This window comes from Heterodontus francisci, chromosome 37 (genome assembly GCF_036365525.1).
Source record: "Heterodontus francisci isolate sHetFra1 chromosome 37, sHetFra1.hap1, whole genome shotgun sequence".
NCBI lineage: Eukaryota > Metazoa > Chordata > Chondrichthyes > Heterodontiformes > Heterodontidae > Heterodontus > Heterodontus francisci.
Genome location: NC_090407.1, coordinates 24427873 through 24447041, shown reverse-complemented (window position 1 = coordinate 24447041; position 19169 = coordinate 24427873). Strand labels below are relative to the sequence as shown.

The 19169-nt window shown below is 54.2% G+C and overlaps 1 protein-coding gene across 3 annotated transcripts in view; it reads right to left on the bottom strand.

Annotated features, from left to right (window-relative positions):
- Positions 1 to 19169, bottom strand: part of tmco4 (transmembrane and coiled-coil domains 4) — a 92598-nt gene that overhangs the window by 60127 nt on the left and 13302 nt on the right. For all 3 annotated transcript variants that reach the window (XM_068017331.1, XM_068017329.1, XM_068017330.1), the window contains exon 5: positions 5299 to 5431. In XM_068017331.1, coding sequence (XP_067873432.1) covers positions 5299 to 5431 — 133 coding nt within the window. The remainder of the gene's footprint in view (positions 1 to 5298; positions 5432 to 19169) is intronic.

Genomic DNA, 19169 nt, shown 5'->3' with positions numbered 1-19169 from the left:
ATAAATTTAAATCAGATCACTCAAGGTCTTTTTTTCCAAATGAAGAGGCACTGGCCTCAAATTCAACAATGAGGCCAAGTAATGATCAATTCAAACATCAGATCCATCATTGCCATCAGAATGAGATGGCAATTGAAGGAGAAACTTTTTTTTAATTGCCAAAATATACTTTATTCATAAAAATCTGTAAAAAATGCATTACCAAACAGTTTCAAACAGCACCAAACAGTAAAAAACACAAACAGTGCAAGAGAGATCAGTTTCCTTCAATACAATCATGAGTTGCCTCACAACCCTTCCATTTCATTTGTCATGCCATGTACATTTTTACATTTTACAGCAAACAAAAAATTTCCCAATACAGTTCGAGGGGTTTCCCATGAATCCAGCCCCTCAGTTCAGCTTGGTGGGGGGACCTTACACAGTGGTCTTTCCCCATTGAGCCTTTGCTGTGGCTGCCCCAAGCTTTAGTGCGTCCCTCAGCACGTAGTCCTGGACCTTGGAATGTGCCAGTCTGCAACATTCGGTTGTGGACAACTCTTTGCACTGGAGGACCAGCAAGTTTCGGGCAGACCAGAGGGCGGCTTTCACCGAATTGATAGTCCTCCAGCAGCAGTTGATGTTTGTCTCGGTGTGCGTCCCTGGAAACAGCCCGCAGAGCACAGACTCCTGTGTTATAGAGCTGCTTGGGATGAACCTCAACAAAAACCACTGCATCTCTTTCCACACCTGCTTTGCAAAGACACATTCCAGAAGGAGGTGGGCAACCATCTCTTCCCCACCACAGCCACCGCGGGGGCATTGTGCGGAGGGGGTGAGACTTCGGGCGTGCAGGAAGGATCTGATGGGGAGGGCTGGTGATGAGGCATTCCGTCAAATGACTTTGGCAGTCTGCTCGGGGAACCATCCGACAGGATCCACTGTCTCCTTTGCCCGTAGGGCCTTGAGGACATTGCGTGCAGACCACTGCCTGATGGATTGGAGGTCAAAGGTGTTTTCCTGCAGAAACTGCTGCACGAAGGATAGGTGGTACGGCACAGTCCAACTGCATGGAGCGTTCCGCGGCAATGTGACCAGGCCCATCCTTCGCAACACCGGGGACAGATAGAACCTCAGCACGTAGTGACATTTGGAGTTTGCGTACTGGAGGTCTACACACAGCTTGATGCAGCCGCACACAAAGGTAGTCATCAGGATGAGGGCCACGTTGGGTACATTTTTCCCACCCTTATCCAGAGGTTTGAACATTGTGTCCCTCCGGACCCGGTCCATTTTGGATCCCCAGATGAAGCGGAAAATGGCTCGGGTGACCACCACAGCGCAGGAGTGGGGTATGGGCCAGACCTGCACCACGTACAGCAACAACGTGAGCGCCTCGCACCTGATGACCAGGTTCTTACCCACAATGGAGAGAGATCGCTGCCCCCACATTCTCAGCTTGTGTTGTACCTTGGCTACTCGCTCCTCCCAGGTTTTGGTGTACGCCCTGGCCCTTCCGAACCATATCCCCAGCACCTTCAGGTAGTCAGACCTGACGGTGAAGGGGACAAATGATCGGTCAGCCCAGTTCCCAAAGAACATGGCCTCGCTCTTGCCATGGTTAACTTTGGCTCCCGAGGCCAGTTTGAACTGGTCGCAGATGCTCATCAGTCTGCGCACAAACAGCGGATCCGAGCAGAAGACGGCGACGTCATCCATGTACAGGGAGGTTTTGACCTGAGTACCTCCACTGCCTGGGATTGTCACCCCTCTAATGCTCGCATCCTTAAATTGAAGGAGAAACTTTATCCAAGGAGGTTGAACTTCTTTCAGCAAGTGAGGAAGACGACAACTACAGTAAGCAGTCTATATGCCTGTCTCATCTGTTTACATCTACATATGAATGGTTCAATTGAAAGGCCTTTTAAAAAAAAAAGCAAAGCTTAACATTATTACTCGACATTGCTTCATTACTACACAAGATTAAGTCAGGGCTCCACAACATTGTCAAGAGTTTTTATAAATAAGCAATCGCAAATGAAGCAATGTCACATTATTTTCTGATCCTATTCCACCCAACGCTCTCTCATTTAAGAGTGGCTGACAGCATGATGCTGTGTAATTTTGATTACGTGGCTACCTAGAGTACCAAAAGGTGTTAGCAAATAAACAACCACGCAGGTGATCAGTCGAATGTCACAATATTTGTGTATTGGATAATTTCTTTCTGTTTGGATACAACAGCCTGACTGCTGCTTCAGCCTTTTTATGATTCTCTGGTACTAACTCATCAGCTGGGGAAATCACTTCCTTATCGAGTCCTACATTCAATCCACTGTATTTAAAATGTGATACGTGTTTAGAAAACTAAGTGGGCTGTAGAGATTATTTGAGAAAAACAGCTGAAATATCACTGGAATAAAGCACAATGTAGACATGGAAGTGGTAGGTAAAGTATGAACCCAGTGAACACAGAATGCACTATGCTGTATCATAAATAAAGCATGATTTTAATAGTGCAGAATAGATTTGTTCTTTCTGGTATTGCCAATTATTGATTGTTTTGTTCTCTAGACTCACACTCATAAAGAAGTGGGTTGAGACTGCACCAAACTCATTTCACTTAGAAGAAAGACTTTCATCCCACTAGTCAGGGCTTGGCTGACCCTTGGTCCTTGAGAAAAAGGGAAGGGATTCTAGGCCCCTGTGCCATGCAGACCCTCAGAACTCAACATTTCATTTGAGAAAGACACTGGTGACATTGAGCCAAGATTAAGTGAAACATTTTCAAGTCACTGAGAAGACAGGTTAATATTCACTGGCAGAGCCAGGTGAATCAGCTTTGAAAAATATGAGATACTGTTTATTGTTATAAATGTTATGTTTAAAATGTCCGTTACTTGCCATGTGCGTAGCTTGTACTGGTGCAGTAGTTGGAGAATTTATACACACTAAATAGCAAACATTTGTGAAAGGTTTTGCGTTATTAATTCTCTGAAACCGTTCACCATTTAATCACATGATTATTGCTGGACTGGAACCTGCATCCAACCTATGCTGCACCAATATGACAGAGTAACTGAAACTTTACTCGGCATCTAACAGTGTATTGGACCTGGATGTGTTTCAGGAGTCAGTTTTGATTAGCTTTACTCTGAATCTAACACATCCTGTACTTTAGAGATATCCAACTTTTTTGGAGCTGGGGGTACAATACATATGTCAAGACCAGTGAGTGGGCCTCATTAGACTAGGCAGAACCATGAACTACCAAACAGAAAAAAATTGCAAGCCCACCTCATACAAACAAAAAGAATAATCTCTCAAAGTGTGAGGGTTACAGAAAAGCCAGAGACAAAAAGTACAAACCTTCATAGACAAGAAATGCAGAGTACTCCATTAAAAAAATAATCAATTTTCATCCTATTCCCCCCATCATGATCCTTCCCCCCTCTTTCCTCATCCTCCATTTCCCTACCATTTTCCCATTCCCCAAAAGCTTTGAAAATTTGAAAGATACAGACCCCAAAGCCAGAAAGTTTAAAAGAGCTCTAGTAGAAAGGGCGCCTGTTATACCCATGCTGAACTTGATTGCTCTGATTGCTGGACAGTGTGGAGAGAGCATTAGTTAGCTGATTCATGCTGCTTGATGAGAAATTACACCAAAATTTTAAAACTGTCACTGATTGGAATCAGAAGTACAATTTCAAAATTTGTGGATGACAATAAATTGGAGGGTACAGCTAATATTGAGAAAGAACAAGAAAATGTTAATAAACTTGCAGGATGGGAGTGTAAATAGCAAATGAATTTTTAGATAAGTTTGAAGTGGTACATTTTGGGAGTAGGAATAAGGAGGTCACAGACGCCTTGGAAATAAGAGCTTAAAATGGGGTAGAGGAGCAAAGGGATCTACAGGGTACACATCCACAAATCATTAAAAGTAGCAATGCAAGTTAACAAGGCCATAAAAAATACAAAGCACTGGAATACATTTCAAAAGAATAGAATTGAAAAGCAGGTAAGTTATGTTAAACATGCACAGAATACTGGTTAGACCACACTTGGAGTACTGTGCACAGTTCTGGTCTCCATATTACAAAAAGGACATAGAAGCATTGGAGAAGGTGATTTACAAAGGTGATACCAGAACTGAGAGGTTGTAACTATCAGGAAAAACTGAATAAATAGGTTGGGGCTCTATTCTCTAGAAAAGAGAAGGCTGAGGACTGACCCAATTGTGGCCTTTACAATGATGGAGCAGTTTGATAGGGTAGATTTAGAGAAGATGTTTCCACTTGTGGGGAGTCCAAAACTAAGGGGCATAAATGTAAGATAGTCACCAATAAATCCAATAGGGAATTCAGGAGAAACTTTTTTATCCAAAGATAGGCAAGAATGTGGAATCTGCTACCACATGGAGTAGCTGTTGAGGCAAACAGCATAGACACCTTAAGGGGAAGCTAGATAAACACATGAGGGAGAAAGAAGGATAGGCACATACACTGAGATGAAGTAAGGTGGGAGGAGGTTCATGAGGAGCATAAACATTGGAATAGACCAGTTGAGTTGTATGGCTTGTTTCTGTGCTGTAAATCCTATGTAATTCTATGTAATTGGGTACACTGGCCTCTTCTAGCTTCCAACCTTTGATGTTATGGTTTTAGCGAGGCCATCCGTTTGGATGTGGCTGGAAGCATCATACATACACTCTTAAACAAAGATTTAATGTATGTGATGCTAATTAATGAACTGAACAATGGAGTTCTTGCAGAATCAAAACAAAACTGCAGACACACTCCATGGACTTTTAAACAGCAATATAGTTTCAATGCTCATTTGAGAATTATAAAATACAACTGTAAAACACGAGTGCTTTGTAACCCTCATCCAAACTCCTTGACTGGACAAAGCATGTAATTACTTGTAATTCTTCTCTGAATCTCGCAATCACCCTGCACCAAGTCACCTTCAAAACCCTGTCAAGCTTGGTGTGTACGGCAGCTACTGTGAGCCAAACAAATAGAACACAATCCCCAAATGACCAGGGCAGATATGGTGCTCAGGGTCACAATAGGAATACATTTTGTGCTAATGGCATTTTGTTTTATGCTTTGCTTACTTATGCACTTTATTTTGCAAATTTGCAAATCCCTCCTAGAGGGAAAATAAATCAAAATTCACAAGTTCGTAAATGGTGTTGTTTGAAAATAGGGCTGATTATTCACAGCTCTGTGTTTCTCTGTTGAAGTGTGCAGGCTGTTATTTCTCTATTACAGAACACACTGGAATTGTGAAAAGTTTGGTTTCTTCTCTTACTCTGATTCTTTTTCTTTATGTTCTTTCAGACTCTCTACCAACGATTCCTCAAAGATCTCCAGTTCTTCAAATGAAATTCGTAAGAGCCAAGTGATGTGACGGATCAGGACCCTTGCACGTGCGTCGTAATATCCTGCAACACAAATGTAAAATGTTGACTATTGCATTCCAGTTAGAAAACTCTGGAACAGCTGCAACTTTTACTGCTTTGGATTAGTTTATCCAGACGTACTGTGTTTGATAACAAGCAATGTGTTCAAACTTGGGTTTCAGTGGATAGATCTTTCAAATGGCTCCGTACAAAACAATATAGAACAGGATTACGCTGTCCTGACTGAAGTGTGTTCTCTGGTGGGACACTGAGCCACACAGACTAGAAATGTGTTGCCCTGTGAAAAACTGAGCAATACAAACCAGGAGTGCACGACCCTGTATGCTACTAGAACAGGTTTGAATATGCTATTTTTCAGATTAAGAAAAAAATGAATACACATGATTTCCTAACTGATATTTTGATAAATTCAATTAGATCCAGGGAAGGCATGATAATACACTTATTGGGATCATCAGCTGCTCCTCCTCTAATACCTCACCCCCTCTAACACATCTATAGTCAATCTGACTTAACTCTCCCAGAAAATCTACACCACAGTGTAGGTGGCCCCACCATTAGACCAAAGAGCAAGACTGTGGGATAAGCAAACAATTCATTTTGTATCTTGAAATAAAGCATGGTACAGAAATAAAATGCTTTACGCTAGGACATAAAATAAATGGTTTGCTTGTCCCACCACTCACTAGAACAGTAAAGAGCTAAATTCTCTCACACCCCACCACTAGATTTAGACAACCCACTGATAACAGTTTGATCTCCTCTCCAGTGACCTCAGACCATTACCTTGAACACCCTATTCTCAAATCACTCCTGAAATCTTAGTGATGGATTCATGTATAACTGACTCTTTTTACAGTATTACTGTTAGACTGTGCAGAATTAATCCTGTGTACTTGAACTACCCCAACTGGTAAATTTCGTTTCCTCCCTGTGCTGTTCTGCAGATGGGTGTGTAGCTACAGAATGACTGGTGAAGGGGGTCACCAAGACACTACAAAGCACTGTGGCAAACTCATTACTTTCCACAGTGAGTGTTCCTCTCAAACAGGGACAACAAAAAATAGGCAAAAATGTATGCAAAGGAGTTTTTAAACATGACATTTATGATAACAAGCATTATAAATCTTCGTGCTTTGCAAGGTGCGGAATTTCTGTGCTGAGGGACGGAACATTTTCCATTTCAAGTACTCAGTGTCAGCTGGGACACAGCCCCACTAAACACATTCAAGGTCAGGTATAGCACAGGTTATATTACAAGGTAAAGCCCCCTCGACACTGCCCAAAAACATACATCAACTTCAGGAATGTCCTTTAATGCAACAATTCTACCTATACCAGCCATTCTGAAATCTCATTCCTATACCACCCTCTGAGTGAAACCAATTTACTGTGAATTAGCGTGAAAGTATACTCACTGGGACTGGAACTAGAAATATATGGAATTACAACAGGCCTCTCAGCCTGACCAGTCGGTATAAGCATTTGCCCTCCACACGAGCAAATGGTTCTAATCACATTTATCCACCCTGTTTCAACAGCCCTTCAACCCCTTTCTTTCATTCACCTATCCAATCTAATCTTGAATGTTGACATAGTTTTTGCCTCAGCCATTAACCCAGGAAGTGAATTACACAGCCTTGAAACTCTCAAAACTGGGCAAATTCATTCCATGCAGGCCCAGCCAACAGAGGAGACTTTTGCCTTGCCAATTTCAGCTGGATTTGAACACAGGTACCAGAGGTGAAAGACTGGAGTCAAATTGACTACACCACCCAGTTCCCTTAAACAAAATACTTCTGCTGCATACATAGATAATAGTCTTTGGTAAGCAGGTTAACCGATAGGAAAAGTATGTTCTTTGCAGCTCATGCAACTCAAACTGCTCTTGGATAGCAAATCAATAACAAGCACCTTGAGCACTGGATTGAATGATTGACATTTATTGATATGTAACTTGAACAGGAACTACAGCAAATAAAGATTTACTTTCAGCTGGTTTAATTTTCCATTTAAATGAGATAATTCTTTACTTTCATCTGGGCAGGATGCCTGATTTTCCATTTTCTCCCTCTCATCATGAAGATGCTGACTCTGGCCAGGTACAGTTCCACAAAGACTGGCAGCTCTGCAATACCTCCCAGAAATTGTTCAACATTCTTCATGTGAGCCTAAACAGAGGGTCTCCACAGGCTATTTAACCACAATAATATACCACAGCCAAGCCTGATCCTGTTCTCACCCAATGTCCACACACACTTTCCACCAGAGGTCACTGGATATTGATCAGGGACAGAATCCACAGCTGCTTTTAACTCCTCTGTAACCCACTGGCACTAAGCACAATTGTAACACCAGCTGCAGCCTGAACAAGATCAGCTAACCCTCCAGAGACCAGCAATCGAGCCTGTGACATTCCTGGTCATCGAAGCTGAGCACTGCAGTGGATAATGTACTCTTGTCTTTTATGATTTGGTAGTACATTGGACAGCTCACTCCTTTGTGCTTCAGTAGCACACAGGTGGTGCATTCATGGTTTGTATTGCGCAGTGTTACACTGGGCAACACGTTCCTGGATTGTATGGCTCAATACTGCACCAGATATGGTTGGCATGGACGCGGTGGGCCGAAGGGCCTGTTTCTATGCTGTACGACTCTATGACTCTATAACACACTCCAGGTCTGTATGGCTTGGTAACACACCGGGCAGCGGAATGTACTGCTTGGTGTGGAACCATTTGAAAGATCTGTCCACTGATACTTGGAGGTAACCAAGTGACAGAAGGAAGATTGTACCAGTAAATCAGCACATATACTGATGTCAACTGAGTCTTGGATGATGTGCCAAATATAAAACATAGGATTCCTCAGAGTGAAAATCAAAGGGTGAGCGAAAATCAGGGAGCGAATATAGGTTGGACACCTCTTTACCGAACTCTGACAAGGGAAATAGTAAGATTTGTAGATTTGTCTTATCTGTGCGAGAACCATAGAGATTTATGGCACAGGCGGCAGCCATTCAACCCATTGGTTTAGTACCAGCCAAAGAAGAGATAGCCAGCCTAATCCCACTTTCCAGCTCTTGGTCTGTAGCCTTGTAGGTTATGGCACTTCAAGTCACTATCCAAGTACTTTTTAAATGAGATGAGGGTTTTTGCCTTTAGCACCCTTCCAGGCAGTGAGTTCCAGACCTCCACCACCTTTTGGGTGAAAACATTTTTCCTCAACATCCCTCTAATCCTTCTATCAATTACTTTAACTCTATGGCCCTTGGTTATTGACCTCTCTGCTAAGGGAAAAGGGTCCTTTTCTATCAAGGCCATTCAATTTTATTCACCTCAATTAAATCTCCCCTCAACCACTTCTGTTCCAAAGAAAACAATGCCGGCCAATCCAATCTTTCCTTGTAACTAAAAATTTCCAGACCTGGCAGCATCTTCATAAAACTCTTCTATACACTTTCCAGTGTGATCGCATCTTTCCTGTGGTGTGCTGACCAGAAATATGGCCTAACTAGTGTTTTATAAGGTTCTAGCATAACCTCCCTGCTCTTATATTTTATGCCGTGACTAATGAAGTATCCTGTATGCATTCTTAACCACTTTATCTACTTGTCCTAACTTCAGGATCTGTGGACAAGCACTCTAAATCTTTCTGCTCCTCTACCCTTCTTAGTATCCTTCCATTTTTTGTGCATTCCTTTGCCTTGTTTGCCCTCTCCAAATGCACTGCCTCACACATCTCCAGATTGAATTCCATTTGCCACTTTTCGATCCACCTGACCAGTCCACTGATACCTTCCTGCAGTTTTCAGCTTTCTTCCTCATGATCAACCACACTGCCAATTTTTGTATCATCTGCAAATTTCTTAATAATGCCCCTTACATTTAAGTGTAAATCATTAACGTATACCACGAAAAGCAAGAGACCTAGTACTAAGCCCTGCGGAACCCCACTGAAAACAGTTACAGTCACAAAAACATCCATCGACCATTACCCTTTACTTCCTGCCACTGAACCAATTTTGGATCCAACTTGCCACTTTTATGGATCCTGTGGGCTTTTACTTTTCTGACAAGTTTGCATGTGGGACCTTGTCAAAAGCCTTGCTAAAATTCATGGAGACTACATCAAACACGCTACCCTCATCAACCCTCCTTATTACCTCCTCAAAAAATTCAATCAAGTTAGACACAATCTTCCCTTAACAAATCCATGCTGACTGTCGCTAACCAATGTAGTGTCTTTCTAAATGACACTTAATATTGTCCTTCAGAATTTTTTCCAATAATCCACCCATCACCGAGGTTAGGCTGACTGGCCTGTAATTGTTCAGTCTATCACTTTCTCCCTTTCTAAAAAATGATACATTAATAGCCCTCCAGCATCATGCCCGTAGCCAGGGAGGATTGGAAAATGATGGTCCTCTCTCCTACAGAATAGTAGGTGACGCTAGTGGGGGGAATGTTGTAAAAAAAAGTCTAAAACATGGCTCATATGTCAATGTGGGAGACATTGTCACAACATCATTCCAGGAGCCTATTATAAAGAGACAGAATGGCATTGATTTCCTTGGTTGCTTTGGCTACCTCACGCTTGATATGTGAAACCAATGAATAATATCTGTAATCTTGTCATGTCTTTGTATAAGTGCTACACCCCCGTTTTGTTTCTCTTAAGTTTCAAATATTCAGTCCTACTTGCTTGCTCTTTTCCCTACATCATCACTCTGTTGAAAGTAAGAGGCATTTAATTATTCCCCCAATGGAATTCATTCTTTCACAGGACTTTTCTTTCCTCTCCTTTCCTTTCAAGGCAATTTTCTCCCGTCGTCCTCTTCTCCTGAAGGCCTCAGCACCTTGCTGAATTACAGTTCCACAGACACCAAGCATTTCGGATGCACAAATGGCCATTCTTTATTTGTTTCCTTCCTCCTGGAATTCAAGATGAGGGATATCGCTTCTAGCAAATGAAAGACTTTTTATTTTGGGCATTCAGTATTTGCATCAAGTACCCCCAAGTCATGGACCGTATGTGTCAGGTGTAGATAACAGCTACCACTACACTCAGATCAGGCACAGCACATGTTAGATACAATAAATGTCTGAAGCGAAAGGCCAGAATCTAATCTACTGCATCACCCAAGTAGTCACTCTTCATATTTAGGACTAGGCAATGCACTAGACTGGCCGAGCCCATTCCTGTTCACCTAATGTCCACCGACACAAAGTGCCAGTAATGATCATGAAGACAAATAGTGTCTGATTTTCTGCATTAGTTAACTCAGCACAAACCAGGAATTGGATCTGTGATCTTACTGGTTTTTATGACTCAGCTGTTTACTGCAATAACCACTAAGCCATTAGGAAATGTGAGTCAGTACGTTTAGAGTGACAAACAGAAAATTGAAGAAAAGAGACCAAAGATAGATCCTTGAAAAGCTCTGGGTACCATCAGGTACTGGGCAGAGGGGACTGTGCGGCAGCAGGTACCGGGCAGGCGCCACTCCCCGGCGGCGGGTACCGGACAGGTGACACTCCACGGCGGCGGGTACCGGGCAGGGGCCACTCCCCGGCGGCGGGTACCGGGCAGGGGCCACTCCACGGCGGCAGGTACCGGGCAGGGGCCACTCCACGGCGGCAGGTACCGGGCAGACAGCGCTGTGCAGCATCAGGTACAGGGCAGACAGCACTCCGCAGCGACAGGAACCGGGCAGACAGCACTCCGCAGCGACAGGAACCGGGCAGACAGCACTCCGCAGCGACAGGAACCGGGCAGACAGCACTCCGCAGCGACAGGAACCGGGCAGACAGCACTCCGCAGCGACAGGAACCGGGCAGACAGCACTCCGCAGCGACAGGAACCGGGCAGACAGCACTCCGCAGCGACAGGAACCGGGCAGACAGCACTCCGCAGCGACAGGAACCGGGCAGACAGCACTCCGCAGCGACAGGAACCGGGCAGACAGCACTCCGCAGCGACAGGAACCGGGCAGACAGCACTCCGCAGCGACAGGTACCGGGCAGACAGCACTCCGCAGCGACAGGTACCGGGCAGACAGCACTCCGCAGCGACAGGTACCGGGCAGACAGCACTCCGCAGCGTCAGGTACCGGGCAGACAGCACTCCGCAGCGACAGGAACCGGGCAGACAGCACTCCGCAGCGACAGGTACCGGGCAGACAGCACTCCGCAGCGACAGGTACCGGGCAGACAGCACTCCGCAGCGTCAGGTACCGGGCAGACAGCACTCCGCAGCGACAGGAACCGGGCAGACAGCACTCCGCAGCGTCAGGTACCGGGCAGACAGCGCTCCGCAGCGACAGGTACCGGGCAGACAGCGCTCCGCAGCGTCAGGTACCGGGCAGACAGCGCTCCGCAGCGTCAGGTACCGAGCAGACAGCGCTCCGCAGCGTCAGGTACCGGGACGACAGCAATCCGCAGCGTCAGGTACCGGGCAGACAGCGCTCCGCAGCGTCAGGTACCGGGCAGACAGCACTCCGCAGCGTCAGGTACCGGGCAGACAGCGCTCCGCAGCGACAGGTACCGGGCAGACAGCGCTCCGCAGCGTCAGGTACCGGGCAGACAGCGCTCCGCAGCGTCAGGTACCGAGCAGACAGCGCTCCGCAGCGTCAGGTACCGGGACGACAGCAATCCGCAGCGTCAGGTACCGGGCAGACAGCGCTCCGCAGCGTCAGGTACCGGGCAGACAGTGCTCCGCAGCGTCAGGTACCGAGCAGACAGCGCTCCGCAGCGTCAGGTACCGGGACGACAGCAATCCGCAGCGTCAGGTACCGGGCAGACAGCGCTCCGCAGCGTCAGGTACCGGGCAGACAGCGCTCCGCTGCGTCAGGTACCGGGCAGACAGCGCTCCGCAGCGTCAGGTACCGGGCAGACAGCGCTCCGCAGCGTCAGGTACCGGGCAGACAGCGCTCCGCAGCGTCAGGTACCGGGCAGACAGCGCTCCGCAGCGTCAGGTACCGGGCAGACAGCGCTCCGCAGCGTCAGGTACCGGGCAGACAGCGCTCCGCAGCGTCAGGTACCGGGCAGACAGCGCTCCGCAGCGTCAGGTACCGGGCAGACAGCGCTCCGCAGCGTCAGGTACCGGGCAGACAGCACGGTGCATCGTCAGGTACCGGGCAGACAGCACTCCGCAGCGACAGGTACCGGGCAGACAGCGCTCCGCAGCGTCAGGTACCGGGCAGACAGCGCTCCGCAGCGTCAGGTACCGGGCAGACAGCGCTCCGCAGCGTCAGGTACCGGGCAGACAGCGCTCCGCAGCGTCAGGTACCGGGCAGACAGCACGGTGCATCGTCAGGTACCGGGCAGACAGCACGGTGCATCGTCAGGTACCGGGCAGACAGCGCTCCGCAGCGTCAGGTACCGGGCAGACAGCACTGTGCAGCGTCAGATACCGGGCAGACAGCACTCCGCAGCGTCAGGTACCGGGCAGACAGCACTGTGCAGCGTCAGGTACCGGGCAGACAGCGCTCCGCAGCGTCAGGTACCGGGCAGACAGCACGGTGCATCGTCAGGTACCGGGCAGACAGCACGGTGCATCGTCAGGTACCGGGCAGACAGCACGGTGCATCGTCAGGTACCGGGCAGACAGCACGGTGCATCGTCAGGTACCGGGCAGACAGCACGGTGCATCGTCAGGTACCGGGCAGACAGCACGGTGCATCGTCAGGTACCGGGCAGACAGCACGGTGCATCGTCAGGTACCGGGCAGACAGCACGGTGCATCGTCAGGTACCGGGCAGACAGCACGGTGCATCGTCAGGTACCGGGCAGACAGCACGGTGCATCGTCAGGTACCGGGCAGACAGCACTCCGCAGCGTCAGGTACCGGGCAGACAGCACTGTGCAGCGTCAGGTACCGGGCAGACAGCGCTCCGCAGCGTCAGGTACCGGGCAGACAGCACGGTGCATCGTCAGGTACCGGGCAGACAGCGCTCCGCAGCGTCAGGTACCGGGCAGACAGCACTGTGCAGCGTCAGGTACCGGGCAGACAGCGCTCCGCAGCGTCAGGTACCGGGCAGACAGCACTCCGCAGCGTCAGGTACCGGGCAGACAGCACTGTGCAGCGTCAGGTACCGGGCAGACAGCGCTCCGCAGCGTCAGGTACCGGGCAGACAGCACGGTGCATCGTCAGGTACCGGGCAGACAGCACAGTGCATCGTCAGGTACCGGGACGACAGCACTCCGCAGCGACAGGTACCGGGCAGACAGCACGGTGCATCATCAGGTACCGGGCAGACATCACTCCGCAGCGTCAGGTACCGGGCAGACATCACTCCGCAGCGACAGGTACCGGGCAGACAGCACGGTGCATCGTCAGGTACCGGGACGACAGCACTGTGCATCGTCAGGTACCGGGACGACAGCACTGTGCATCGTCAGGTACCGGGACGACAGCACTGTGCATCGTCAGGTACCGGGACGACAGCACTGTGCATCGTCAGGTACCGGGACGACAGCACTGTGCATCGTCAGGTACCGGGACGACAGCACTGTGCATCGTCAGGTACCGGGACGACAGCACTGTGCATCGTCAGGTACCGGGACGACAGCACTGTGCATCGTCAGGTACCGGGACGACAGCACTGTGCATCGTCAGGTACCGGGACGACAGCACTGTGCATCGTCAGGTACCGGGACGACAGCACTGTGCATCGTCAGGTACCGGGCAGACAGCACTCCGCATCGTCAGGTACCGGGCAGACAGCACGGTGCATCGTCAGGTACCGGGACGACAGCACTGTGCATCGTCAGGTACCGGGACGACAGCACTGTGCATCGTCAGGTACCGGGCAGACAGCACTCCGCATCGTCAGGTACCGGGCAGACAGCACGGTGCATCGTCAGGTACCGGGCAGACAGCACTCCGCATCGTCAGGTACCGGGACGACAGCACTGTGCATCGTCAGGTACCGGGACGACAGCACTGTGCATCGTCAGGTACCGGGCAGACAGCACTCCGCATCGTCAGGTACCGGGACGACAGCGCTCCGCAGCGACAGGTACCGGGACGACAGCACGGTGCATCGTCAGGTACCGGGCAGACAGCACTGTGCAGCGTCAGTTACCGGGCAGACAGCACTGTGCAGCGTCAGGTACCGGGCAGACAGCGCTCCGCAGCGTCAGGTACCGGGCAGACAGCACGGTGCATCGTCAGGTACCGGGCAGACAGCACTCCGCAGCGTCAGGTACCGGGCAGACAGCGCTGTGCGGCGTCAGGAACCGGGCAGACAGCGCTCTGCATCGTCAGGCACCGGGCAGACAGCGCTGTGCGGCGTCAGGTACCGGGCAGACAGCGCTGTGCGGCGTCAGGCACCGGGCAGACAGCGCTCTGCATCGTCAGGCACCGGGCAGACAGCGCTGTGCGGCGTCAGGTACCGGGCAGACAGCGCTGTGCGGCGTCAGGTACCGGGCAGACAGCGCCGTGCGGCGTCAGGCACCGGGCAGACAGCGCCGTGCGGCGTCAGGCACCGGGCCGACAGCACGGTGCATCGTCAGGTACCGGGCAGACAGCACTCCGCAGCGTCAGGTACCGGGCAGACAGCACTCCGCAGCGTCAGGTACCGGGCAGACATCACTCCGCAGCGTCAGGTACCGGGACGACAGCACGGTGCATCGTCAGGTACCGGGACGACAGCACTGTGCATCGTCAGGTACCGGGCAGACAGCACTGTGCAGCGACAGGTACAGGGCAGACAGCACTGTGCAGCGTCAGGTACCGGGCAGACAGCGCTCCGCAGCGTCAGGTACCGGGCAGACAGCACTCCGCAGTATCAGGTACCGGGCAGACAGCACGGTGCATCGTCAGGTACCGAGCAGACAGCGCTCCGCAGCGTCAGGTACCGGGACGACAGCAATCCGCAGCGTCAGGTACCGGGCAGACAGCGCTCCGCAGCGTCAGGTACCGGGCAGACAGCGCTCCGCAGCGTCAGGTACCGGGACGACAGCACTCCGCAGCGTCAGGTACCGGGCAGACAGCGCTGTGCGGCGTCAGGAACCGGGCAGACAGCGCTCTGCATCGTCAGGCACCGGGCAGACAGCGCTGTGCGGCGTCAGGTACCGGGCAGACAGCGCTGTGCGGCGTCAGGCACCGGGCAGACAGCGCTCTGCATCGTCAGGCACCGGGCAGACAGCGCTGTGCGGCGTCAGGTACCGGGCAGACAGCGCTGTGCGGCGTCAGGTACCGGGCAGACAGCGCTGTGCGGCGTCAGGTACCGGGCAGACAGCGCTGTGCAGCGTCAGGTACCGGGCAGACAGCACTGTGCATCGTCAGGTACCGGGCAGACAGCACTGTGCATCGTCAGGTACCGGGCAGACAGCGCTCCGCGGCGTCAGGTACCGGGCAGACAGCGCTCCGCGGCGTCAGGTACCGGGCAGACAGCGCTGTGCGGCGTCAGGTACCGGGCAGACAGCGCTGTGCGGCGTCAGGCACCGGGCAGACAGCGCTCTGCATCGTCAGGCACCGGGCAGACAGCGCTGTGCGGCGTCAGGTACCGGGCAGACAGCGCTGTGCGGCGTCAGGTACCGGGCAGACAGCGCTGTGCGGCGTCAGGCACCGGGCAGACAGCGCCGTGCGGCGTCAGGCACCGGGCAGACAGCGCCGTGCTGCGTCAGGCACCGGGCAGACAGCGCCGAGCGGCGTCAGGTACCGGGCAGACAGCGCCGGGCGGCGTCAGGCACCGGGCAGACAGCGCCTGGCGGCGTCAGGCACCGGGCAGACAGCGCCGGGCGGCGTCAGGCACCGGGCAGACAGCGCTGTGCATCGTCAGGCACCGGGCAGACAGCGCTGTGCATCGTCAGGCACCGGGCAGACAGCGCTGTGCAGCGTCAGGTACCGGGCAGATAGCGCTGTGCATCGTCAGGTACCGGGCAGACAGCGCTCCGCGGCGTCAGGTACCGGGCAGACAGCGCTCCGCGGCGTCAGGTACCGGGCAGACAGCGCTCACAAGCGTCAGGCACCGGGCAGACAGCGCTGTGCGGCGTCAGCTACCGGGCAGACAGCGGTGTGCGGCGTCAGCTACCGGGCAGACAGCGCTGTGCGGCGTCAGGTACCGGGCAGACAGCGCTGTGCGGCGTCAGTTACCGGGCAGACAGCGCTGTGCGGCGTCAGGTACCGGGCAGACAGCGCTGTGCATCGTCAGGTACCGGGCAGACAGCGCTCCGCGGCGTCAGGTACCGGGGCAGACAGCGCTCCGCGGCGTCAGGTACCGGGCAGACAGCGCTCACAAGCGTCAGGCACCGGGGCAGACAGCGCTGTGCGGCGTCAGGCACCGGGGCAGACAGCGCTGTGCGGCGTCAGGCACCGGGGCAGACAGCGCTGTGCGGCGTCAGGCACCGGGGCAGACAGCGCTGTGCGGCGTCAGGCACCGGGGCAGACAGCGCTGTGCGGCGTCAGGCACCGGGGCAGACAGCGCTGTGCGGCGTCAGGCACCGGGGCAGACAGCGCTGTGCGGCGTCAGGCACCGGGGCAGACAGCGCTGTGCGGCGTCAGGCACCGGGGCAGACAGCGCTGTGCGGCGTCAGGCACCGGGGCAGACAGCGCTGTGCGGCGTCAGGCACCGGGGCAGACAGCGCTGTGCGGCGTCAGGCACCGGGGCAGACAGCGCTGTGCGGCGTCAGGCACCGGGGCAGACAGCGCTGTGCGGCGTCAGGCACCGGGGCAGACAGCGCTGTGCGGCGTCAGGCACCGGGGCAGACAGCGCTGTGCGGCGTCAGGCACCGGGGCAGACAGCGCTGTGCGGCGTCAGGCACCGGGGCAGACAGCGCTGTGCGGCGTCAGGCACCGGGGCAGACAGCGCTGTGCGGCGTCAGGCACCGGGGCAGACAGCGCTGTGCGGCGTCAGGCACCGGGGCAGACAGCGCTGTGCGGCGTCAGGCACCGGGGCAGACAGCGCTGTGCGGCGTCAGGCACCGGGGCAGACAGCGCTGTGCGGCGTCAGGCACCGGGGCAGACAGCGCTGTGCGGCGTCAGGCACCGGGGCAGACAGCGCTGTGCGGCGTCAGGCACCGGGGCAGACAGCGCTGTGCGGCGTCAGGCACCGGGGCAGACAGCGCTGTGCGGCGTCAGGCACCGGGGCAGACAGCGCTGTGCGGCGTCAGGCACCGGGGCAGACAGCGCTGTGCGGCGTCAGGCACCGGGGCAGACAGCGCTGTGCGGCGTCAGGCACCGGGGCAGACAGCGCTGTGCGGCGTCAGGCACCGGGGCAGACAGCGCTGTGCGGCGTCAGGCACCGGGGCAGACAGCGCTGTGCGGCGTCAGGCACCGGGGCAGACTGCGCTGTGCGGCGTCAGGCACCGGGGCAGACAGCGCTGTGCGGCGTCAGGCACCGGGGCAGACAGCGCTGTGCGGCGTCAGGCACCGGGGCAGACAGCGCTGTGCGGCGTCAGGCACCGGGGCAGACAGCGCTGTGCGGCGTCAGGCACCGGGGCAGACAGCGCTGTGCGGCGTCAGGCACCGGGGCAGACAGCGCTGTGCGGCGTCAGGCACCGGGGCAGACAGCGCTGTGCGGCGTCAGGCACCGGGGCAGACAGCGCTGTGCGGCGTCAGGCACCGGGGCAGACAGCGCTGTGCGGCGTCAGGCACCGGGGCAGACAGCGCTGTGCGGCGTCAGGCACCGGGGCAGACAGCGCTGTGCGGCGTCAGGCACCGGGGCAGACAGCGCTGTGCGGCGTCAGGCACCGGGGCAGACAGCGCTGTGCGGCGTCAGGCACCGGGGCAGACAGCGCTGTGCGGCGTCAGGCACCGGGGCAGACAGCGCTGTGCGGCGTCAGGCACCGGGGCAGACAGCGCTGTGCGGCGTCAGGCACCGGGGCAGACAGCGCTGTGCGGCGGCAGACAGCGCTGTGCGGCGGCAGACAGCGCTGTGCGGCGTCAGGCACCGGGGCAGACAGCGCTGTGCGGCGTCAGGCACCGGGGCAGACAGCGCTGTGCGGCGTCAGGCACCGGGGCAGACAGCGCTGTGCGGCGTCAGGCACCGGGGCAGACAGCGCTGTGCGGCGTCAGGCACCGGGGCAGACAGCGCTGTGCGGCGTCAGGCACCGGGGCAGACAGCGCTGTGCGGCGTCAGGCACCGGGGCAGACAGCGCTGTGCGGCGTCAGGCACCGGGGCAGACAGCGCTGTGCGGCGTCAGGCACCGGGGCAGACAGCGCTGTGCGGCGTCAGGCACCGGGGCAGACAGCGCTGTGCGGCGTCAGGCACCGGGGCAGACAGCGCTGTGCGGCGTCAGGCACCGGGGCAGACAGCGCTGTGCGGCGTCAGGCACCGGGGCAGACAGCGCTGTGCGGCGTCAGGCACCGGGGCAGACAGCGCTGTGCGGCGTCAGGCACCGGGGCAGACAGCGCTGTGCGGCGTCAGGCACCGGGGCAGACAGCGCTGTGCGGCGTCAGGCACCGGGGCAGACAGCGCTGTGCGGCGTCAGGCACCGGGGCAGACAGCGCTGTGCGGCGTCAGGCACCGGGGCAGACAGCGCTGTGCGGCGTCAGGCACCGGGGCAGACAGCGCTGTGCGGCGTCAGGCACCGGGGCAGACAGCGCTGTGCGGCGTCAGGCACCGGGCAGACAGCGCTGTGCATCGTCAGGCACCGGGCAGACAGCGCTGTGCAGCGTCAGTTACCGGGCAGACAGCGCTGTGCATCGTCAGGTACCAGGCAGACAGCGCTCCGCGGCGTCAGGTACCGGACAGGCAGCGCTCCGCAGCGTCAGGTACCGGGCAGACAGCGCTGTGCGGCGTCAGGTACCG